The 9,761-nt window shown below is 38.1% G+C and overlaps 1 protein-coding gene across 1 annotated transcript; it reads right to left on the reverse strand.

Moving 5' to 3' along the window:
- Positions 1–405: 405 nt before the first annotated feature.
- On the reverse strand, positions 406–9,482 carry LOC125454185 (cytohesin-interacting protein-like). The gene is made up of 8 exons (XM_048534685.1): positions 9,215–9,482; positions 8,731–8,780; positions 8,430–8,484; positions 8,218–8,320; positions 8,000–8,093; positions 5,602–5,668; positions 4,821–4,887; positions 406–2,902 (listed from the first exon to the last, which is right to left on the reverse strand). Exons 1-8 carry the CDS (start codon positions 9,395–9,397, stop codon positions 2,457–2,459), a joined length of 1,065 nt encoding a protein of 354 aa, XP_048390642.1. The 5' UTR covers positions 9,398–9,482; the 3' UTR covers positions 406–2,456.
- Between the last annotated feature and the right edge of the window lie 279 nt (positions 9,483–9,761).

Genomic DNA, 9,761 nt, shown 5'->3' on the forward strand with positions numbered 1-9,761 from the left:
TGTGGCAAAAGGTGTTAATTCTCTGAAGTTTCATTCCAGAGAATACGTGATTTAGGCTGTGCTTGTTGTGTTGACACAACGCCCTTTCGTTATCACTTGTCCTGTGCCACAAATAAAATTAATTCCCTGCAGCCATTGCACAATATAACATGAGCATACACAAGTGCAAGAAATCAATATGTACTGTTGGTAACAGGCTAAATGGCCTCAATAACACATTTGAACCTGTTGTTGCTTTAGACACTTTTTTTTTCCATCTACACTGGATGGTTTCAAAATGAGTCCACTGGCCTTTTACAACATCAGATCTCTGATTAATTTTCCAAAAGAGCCATTCATTTTTCAATTGTTATCTAATATTACAATGCTAGTATTAATGTTACCTTTGAATAAGGACTTCACTGCTAAGTGGAAAATTTATTAAAGTATGCATTAAAAATATGTACACTTTCCAACATTGTTCATTCACAATTATCACTCATGTTTTCAGATCTCCCCACATAATCTAAACTGTTAAGAGTGCAAAGAATTTTTGTTCTAGTAAGCAAGAGCCCAGTACATCCTGTCGGCCAGTCATTTGGAACACTACTTTAAGAGAAGAAACAAAGTTAACAATTGTGTAAAGAATTCACCTTTGTTCAAAACTCACAATAATAAAACTCAAAAAATATCCTGAACTTGACAGCAGGTATGTTTGGATATGCACACAGCCAGTGATGCAAGCTCTTTTCCAGTTGTTCTGTTAACTCATTTTATTTCATTTGACAAATGGAGATTATTTGTGTTTAAATGTCGCACATAATCTTATTTGAAAATAATCAAAAATATGCCTGCATACCAACGCATTTTAAAAGGTCATTAAGTCTACATACCTTAACCTAAATGCAATTTGAAATGAATAGCTTCAGGCATCCCCATTTTCAAATTCCTATTTCTAAACCTTCTACTGACATGAAACACACTGAGCATTTTGCTAACTCAAACTATCTTAGAATGATTTGCAGAGGGAAAGAAATGAGTAAAAAATGGAACAAATGAAATTAACAATAAATCATCTCCAAAGAAAACAGTATCCATTCAACTACAAAAGTTACCAATAGTTAATGAAGATAAACCTGAGAAATAAATGCACAAGTTGGCCTTATATTTCCTCAAGTGTTCTTCTAGACACGTGCGACAATTGCTATTGAATTATCACTGGAAAACAAAATGACCTGTTGGTGCCAGTTCCCTGTCTATTCTTGCATTGTGTTTGGATTGGTAAGGGGTGAAAATTACCTCACTGCTAAAGGCTTCGGACATCAGAGGGGGTGGCCATGGGATGGTAATTCACTCTTCTGTTGTTTCACTTTCTTGGATTATCTAGTTTAAAAACGGAAGATGAGTGGGATAGTATGCAAACTTGTGGATGGGAGGAACTCGAATGGGATGATTGGAAAGTCCAGCTGCAGGGAGCCTAGATACCCTAAAGAATTATAAATAGTTTTTAAACATGGACAGGCCCCATTGCTGTAGAGGTCAGGGAAAAATTTAGACTGGAGCAGGTGGCTATGGAACACCCCTATCCCCCTGTGGGATTTTCACGGAACATGGAGCAGGTGCTTGCCGTAAATATACGTGCTTGTGGTTCAAGCATCTACTGGCCATGGGCAAATTAGATGCATTCAACAACTTTGCAAGCTCTAGAGGGTTAGTGTTTAATGACACCAAAGTATTTAATTGAATCTGCTCTTTTAAAGCCATGACTCGAATGCATCCAATTGGAAGTTGACTAAAGAGATTGATGTCAATCCATGTTCAGTTGCTGTTTGATGGGGAAAGTTTGTGAATTGCTGGCTATTTGTAAAATTTTCAATTCTAGATTGGAAGACTGGCATATTTTCCTTGCTGATTTAACCTATTTTTCTCATCAACCTGTTCAAAGATGTTATTAAATACCTGTGGAGCACTTGGGGCTTGAACTCAGGCCTCCCAGTGCAGGTGTAGGAAGATTACCATTGTGGCACGAGTGGACCCTTTTTATACGTACTTTAGAAAGACTGAGAAGTGACTGTAGTTTCCAAAATTCTGAGCAATCAGGTTATAGGAGTGCACTTCATAAGGCCACTTTAGAACAATCAATTAATTCTTGGACCATGACTTTTAAAATCATAACCTTATTAAAGCAACTGTTAATATGAAATAATGTAAACATATTACTCAATGAAAACACCTCAAAAACTTAAATCTTTGATTATACGAAAAACAGAGTGTATAATATAAAAATATACAGAAAAAATAATTTTTGATTAAAGCTATACAAATTTCCCTAAAAAACGTTTTACTATATTTTCACACAGATCCAGCCTGCAATCAAAAATATTTGAAATGGTGTAATGCCATAGTTCCTTATTGCTTCTTAATGCTATCATGAAACTAGCAGTATCACTACTGTATTAAAAAGTTACAATAAAATTCTAAAAATGACTCTCATCCTCTTCAACTGATCTATTTAAGCCTGGAATGAACTTCATAAGGCGTTTCCTAACACTTGGTTTCCTGCTTCTTCGAGAAATTGTCCCAAAGCCACTGTTTGAGTCCCATGATGGTGGCATGTGTCCACTCCCATTACTAGACAGGCTAATGCTCCTGCTCCTACTCAGATGGGTTTTTGGTGTGAATGTTTCAGGTTCCCTGTGGAAGATACATTCTTCATCCATACTGCTTCGCCTACATTGACTTCCTGAATCATCAAACACACTGAGTTGGAAGTCATAATCCTCACTGTCAACAGTCATCAGGCTGAGTTGACTCCTGCAGCTGCTGTCGCTGGAAAATCTCTCTTTGTTCTGTCTGGTTGATCCAAATAATGCATTCTTGTTGTATACAAAGGAGTCTGCTGTGCTACCATTCCTCAAGAGTCCTAAAAATTGAAATAACATTGCTGTATATGTGGATATATAAGTATTTGAATTATCTCAAGTCTACTATTGTTGTAATTCACAACATATTTCAAAGGATGCTTTGAATTTTCGAAAAATAATAGGATACCTTTTATTCTACAATTCAAGCAGCTGAACAGTGAGTGCTATGTACTGTTACTTATTACCAAAATTTGAATTAGAACAAGGTTCCTCACACACGCTTGGTTTGGACAGTGGAGAGATTAAAGTTTAAAATGCTATTAAAATATGCACTTCTGAACAGGAACTGTACAGCAAAATAGATTCAGCATGGCCACCATGAAAAAACTCTGTTCAAAACAGAAAATCATACAGCTCATGAGATTTCCGATATTGGGCTTTTATTTAAATTTGAATGCCAGGGCTAACACATAGGCCAGGATTTTACAATACTTGGGGTGGGCTGCCCTGTTGAGGGTGGGGTCTTTGCCACCTCTAGGAGGAGAGGTAGACTCTGTATTCAGCCTGCTAGATAAAATCTGATAGATAGGTATCCAAGAACAGGAAGTACCCCTTCCCACAGTAGAGGCATCTTCTTCCAAGGCATCCTGTTTCCATTAGAGATGCCATCTCCACAAGGTCATTTTCCTCTATTCCCTATGGTTTCTGCTTCCATCCATACCATCCAACCCTGGAAACTTCTACTTCCCCAACACCTTTGCTGGGAGCTGTGAGCCTGGCCCCAATGAGATCTAGAATTATGTTATACTCCAGTCCTCATCACATCTCCTCTTCAGGGATGCCTACAGTTTCAGAAGTGGTTACTCTTTCAGGTGGTGCTGCTGGGGCGACAGTTGTCAGCCTTCTGATTTACTGGCAACACTCAGGAGCTAGGCCCATCTCAGACGGGACCAAAAGTCTTTCCTGGAGCCAATTCAAGCACTAAAGGCCATTAAATGATGGCATGGTGAGCCAGCAAATGGGTTCAGGAAGCACTGATCGCACCCCCAGCATAAACTTCAATGCTTAGAATAGATGACGTCAAACATAACTATAACTTGTTGGTGGCATGGTGGCTCAGTGGTTAGCACTGCACCCCCAGTGCCAGGGACCTGGGTTCAATTCCACCCTCGTGCAACTGTGTGGAGTTTGCACGTTCTCCCCATGTCTGCGTGGGTTTCCTCCAGGTGCTCCAGTTTCCTCCCAAAATCCAAAGATGTGCAGGCTAGGTGGATTGGCCATGCTAAACTGTCCGTAGATTAAATGGTTTACAGGGGTCTTGGTGGGATGCTGTGAGGATGTGTGTGGACTTGTTGGGCCAAAGTGCCTATTTCCACACTGTAGGGATTCTATGATGATAAATGCATTCAGCTAAATATAAACATACTGAATAAATCAAACTACATTTAATGATCTGCTGTTACAGTAAAGCCCACACGAGGTCTTTGTCCACTCATATGGCCCTCACTCCCAATCAACAGTTCCTGTCTGCTGATTTTGAGGGTCCATTGAGACTTGGTTGTAAAGTCCCATTTCAGTTCCAGTAGCTACAGCCCATCTTGAATTATTCACAAATGGACGAGCATTCTTACCAACAACAATGATATGTTTGGGAAACAAAAAAAAGTCTCATTGGTTCAAGAACAATAATTTTTCTAGACACAGAGCAGTTACATTTCTTTAGAAGACAGAGGGCATTTTACTCTACATCTCTGTATGATAAATGTGCTCTGTTACCTTTGACGTACATTAAGTTGCGAGTGATGAAATCCTTTAATTGTGATAAAATATAAATTCATTGAAATAGAAATGCATAAAATTTTGAAGTAGCTTCTTCATTTTAACTTTGCCATAACATGTAAATGTTTAAAATTATATTTTGAAATTTGTGCTAGCAGTAAAATGTTGACACATTGTAGTCTCCCAGCCAGATCTTACCATGAACTAGGCGTTGTTCCTGTAGCAAAACTGATCTGTACTCCACCCATTTCTCTTGAAGTGTTTTCTAGCACACACAGGAAGGCAGAGTGTTGATAAAGTGTAAAAATATAGATGCTATGTGCAAATGCACCTTTTCTGCAATATATGCATCACCTTTTCATTAGAAGGTTGGACATTTCAACAAATTAACATGAACAAAGTACTGATTGATTATCTTTAATTTAATTAATTCACCAAAATCATATGACACTGAAGAAATAGTCAATAAAATAATCTTCCAAATCTATTCAAACAAAATAACAGAGATGCTAAAACTTTGAAATCTCAAATTCATTATTAAGTATATAGATATATTTTGATTCAGATTCAAAGGAAAATAAGGGATGAGTATCTTTATGTAAAACTGTACAATCAGACCACAAACTTAAAAGCACTTCTACGCTGTTTAGAAAGGTTGGGATATTGACTGTCTAAAATAACTACAGTTGATATAATTTATTTGAACTACACAGTAACTGGATTGGTGCATTTTTTTCTGGAAAGGAGAATTCCAAACTGGCTGATAAATTGAGTCGAGTCATAGCGATTCCATGATCAGTTATATACATGAATAATTACTTTACAGGTACTTATATTCGTTGCAATTTCTCATTATGTGTTTTACAAGATAATTAATTCAGTTTATATCTCCATCTTGCAAGCATGTTGCTGAATTGTTTGTTTGTTCTTATTATTCAACTGTTAAACTGACATTCAAAAAACAGATTGGAAAGAATACCTTTAAAAAATGCAATCTTGTTTCAAGTTGATCTCTTCTGATAGAGTCCTTATGAACAGTTAACACGCTGTAAAGTAGAGGTAAAGTTCAAGTACAGAAAACATTGCCTGACGCAGGCTTGCACTAAAAAGATATCCGTTCCCCCATAACTGTCAGTTGGTGGCTGAAATATGTAGTTTTCTACAGGATGCACTGCAGCTATGCAACAGAGATAGTAGGAACTGCAGATGCTGGAGAATCTGTGATAACAAGGTGTAGAGCTGGATGAACACAGCAGGCAAAGCAGCATCAGAGGAGCAGGAAGGCTGATGTTTCGGGCCTAGACCCTTCTTCAGACTCTTCCATTTCTGAAGAAGGATCAAGGCCCGAAATGTCAGCTTTTCTGCTCCTCTGATGCTGCTTAGCCTGCTGTGTTCATCCAGCTCTACATCTTGTTATCTCAGCATTGCAACAAGTTCACTTCAAACACATCTCAGCCTCCAAGCCAAACAAGTGCAGAAATATTATATGCAGATTATCACCCTGAAGTTCCCTTCCAAGTAAGTCATTCTTACATTGGGATAATGATGTCATTCATTGTGAGTGCATAAAAATCCTAGAATTCTCTATCTCACACCACAACATGTGCGGTTAACTGCCTTTGCAGACTAACTAACAAACATCAGTCTAATTCAAAAAACATTATTTCAGACAGAGCAAAGCAGGAGGATATTCCAAATGACACTGCATTAGGGTTTAAAAAATGATGGAAGAGTGATATTTTAAAATTTATTTAGTAATGACATATAAGCAAAGGACATTTAAATTTATTTTCTTTCAATGCTATTATCAAGAGAAAAAGCAAAGAGTTGAACAAAACTTTGGTCGACGAGGTGAGTTTTGACAATTGTCTTCAAGAAGGAGAGTGATATGAAGAACTGAGGAAATTTTTCCAATGCTGTCATCTGCCTTTTATCGTTCCAGGAACATATCTGTTCCTGATGTTAATGATCTTCATATGGGCAGTGGAAAAGCTGGCCTCCAACTCATCAGCACTCCTAAGCCAGTTCATCTCCTAAGGCTGGTTAAAAATCCATCTCCTGAAACGTCCAGTTCAAATGAAGGCAAGCAGGGTTCATGTCAGGGCAAGTCATTGAGACCGATAGGGTTTCAAAAAGGAAGTGCTCAGCAGAGGTTTAACGACTTGTCCTTTTGAAGTTAAAGTTACAGCAGTCCATCACAGGTCAGGGGAGGAGTCAAAATTAAGAACTTTTCCAGTTTAGGGAACAGTGGGCGTAGTTGTCTGAACTCCAGGTAAGCTACAGAAAGATGCAGATGGAAGTGGATTCTGCACCCTCAAAAAACTGAGGTCACTGAAGATGAGCTGCAAAGATAACTAGCAGCTTCAGTGATGGCTGCTGTAGCTGCCTGAATGTGTCCCCCACTCCATTTCACCTGCCTCCATTCCTGAGACCATCAGCTTCAATCTGACATGAAATCCTTCAATTACTTAAGAACTCACTCCACCAGGAAGCAGGTTTCCGACACAGTAATAGGCTCCTGCTTCCTACCTCAGTTGGAAGAATTTGGCTTAGCCAACTGAAGGCTGGCAGTGCTTGGGCAAGGGGTGAGGAAGTACATAATGGGTCAGAGTCAAAGAGACAGAGAAGTTTAATTGAAATGGGACTGGTGAAATTTCAGGGCCAGAGAGGTTGTTGGAAAGTAATTTAGACATCATACTGCTAGAAAAATATATCAGTTAAATTTGAATGGACAATCACTAGCTTTCTCTGGCGTGTTAACTTTGTATTTGACAAGGATCACAACTTTATGCCCTTCATATTGTTAAATGCTCAGTTTTGTTTTGCCAAGGTATCAGTATTGCAAAGTTTTTGGAAGAACAGAGCAAATTGTACAAAAGCGACACCAATTGAGGTCATACAGTTGCTTTTATTTCATCAGATATGTTTTGAACCCAAATATGTTTAAGAATGGTAATGCAACAGCAGTGATCCCATTTTCAAACACCATAAACTGGTATTATTACATGTTTGTGGAAGAAATAAAATCAACACCAAGAATGAAAATCCCACTTCAGCAAATACACCACTGAAGATTTTTCCAATTTAAATACACAGAACAGAAATGACTATTGCTAATCTGTGAATCTTCCCTTTAAAATGAGAGGTGGCAGCAAGTTTTCCTTGCACTCAGTGACTTAAAACACTTGTGGTGTTGTCCCTGAGAGTAGCCAAAAAAAGCTTTCTGTAATCAGTTACACCACTTCATATCCCCTACATGCTCTGTAACTTCCTGGTCTCCAGAAAAAGCACTGTTACAATGTTTGCTTTAGTGCAATATTGGCAAAATTGAAACTGTTACCAGCTACAGAAACAGAGGATTGCTCTGGGATACTAACCTTAATAAATTACCAGATGACTTAATTAGATCGACAATTTCTTGGTGACTAAACCCTTCAGTATCCACTCCATTGATGTTAACTAGCATATCACCTGTTATATAGAAAAATAATGAGTGATAGACAGATAAGGAAGCTATGTAATGAACTATATGTAATTACTGCACATTGTGAGAACATCAGAGCCAAGCGGGCCAAAAGAGGAAGTGGATAGTTACCAGCCTTCAGCCCTGCGAAATGAGAAGGACTGTTGTCATGCACCTTGCAGACAAACGTGCACCTCTGTAATGTATTGGCATTTTGCTGATCCATTCCAACGGTCTACAAGTGGAAAAAAAAACAAAAAGACCTGCTATTTATTTCTGAAACTAATTGTAAAATTAGCATTGAGTTCTATCTTGAAAATACTGTACATATATAATTTTCTCACCTGAATCTCAAATCCAAAAGTTTCATTATCTTGCTTATTTAAAACAACCATTTTTCTGTTTGGAAAACAAAAAAAGTAATTTTTTTTATAGAATGGAGTAAGCATTAGAAAAAATCTAACTCCTGGAAACTTATAAGCATTCTGTCACTTGTAAAATAAATGGTACATGCAGCATTCTGCATTTTGACTGTAACAACATCAGGATCACACCAACCTTCTTCTGACATCACAACAGAGTTAGATGCCAGGGAACACATTATCTTCTGATATTTAAAATCAACAGTACAAAAGTATATCTTACTTTCGAAAATCTGAAGTGTCAGCCAAAGAGTTTGATCTAGTCAATGAAAGCTGCAAAGGAAAGAAAGAATCAAAATTAATGTTGTCATCAAGAATTTCTGTTTGGAGACCCAACCACATCCATTAACCTACCTCTGATCAACACTAGTCTGACTAAAACCCTCTCCATTTTTGTGCCCTGTACTATTTCTCTAAATCAGTTACATGTTTCACCAAGTCTTGCTAACTGCTTAATAAAGTAAAAGCAAATTTAACATAATCTGTACTCAAAACACTGACCAATTTAATAAATTGCTTTGCAATTTTTACTTATTTTGTTTTAGTTCACATTTATTGAACAAAAATTACAATCTGAACAGGAAAATATTAGGAGCAAAGTATCTTTATTCTACTAGTTTATGGAGAATCATTATAGCATCCGCTACAATGTTATCTATGTACTTGTTAGAGCTGGGCAATAGTTGTGTCTGGGATGTCTGCTTTACCTGTCTGTGTCCCCGGGGCAATGTTCCCAGCGAGTTGGCGAGTATCTGAAGCCGCTTGTTGTCATTTTCGGCAGAGAAGCTCCGGTTGGAGATCTCGGAATAAGAGCCGCAGCTGGCTGATGAAGAATCCGCTGCCATGTAATTCGCGTTGACGTTAATTTGAAGGACACTTTGGAAAGTCATGATTGCGAATCAGCCAGTCTCATCGTTGTAAAATAACCTGCACGAAGTCCAGCAAAGCTAGATCGAGCTTAACTCAAAGCGTTCACAGAAGTTGCACAGACGGAAATTCAGGTCATGTGATTTGGTTTTGTGGGCACTTGGCATTTTACATCAATCGGCTACGTTTTCGCAAGTTGCTGGAGGAAGGGTTGGGGACCAAGCCTTGCCTCGCCTAACTTTTTACAATCCGACCTTGGGTTGCAGTTTCCAAGACAAAGTAATAAATTAAAATTTTAAAAAGGCTGGCCAGAAAACACTGGAATTGCTCATTTAATGGTCTCATCTATGTTTTCTTCATAGTTTAGATCCATTCAATTGAAAAGCA

The sequence above is a fragment of the Stegostoma tigrinum genome, chromosome 7 (assembly GCF_030684315.1).
Source record: "Stegostoma tigrinum isolate sSteTig4 chromosome 7, sSteTig4.hap1, whole genome shotgun sequence".
Classification (NCBI taxonomy): Eukaryota; Metazoa; Chordata; class Chondrichthyes; order Orectolobiformes; family Stegostomatidae; genus Stegostoma; species Stegostoma tigrinum.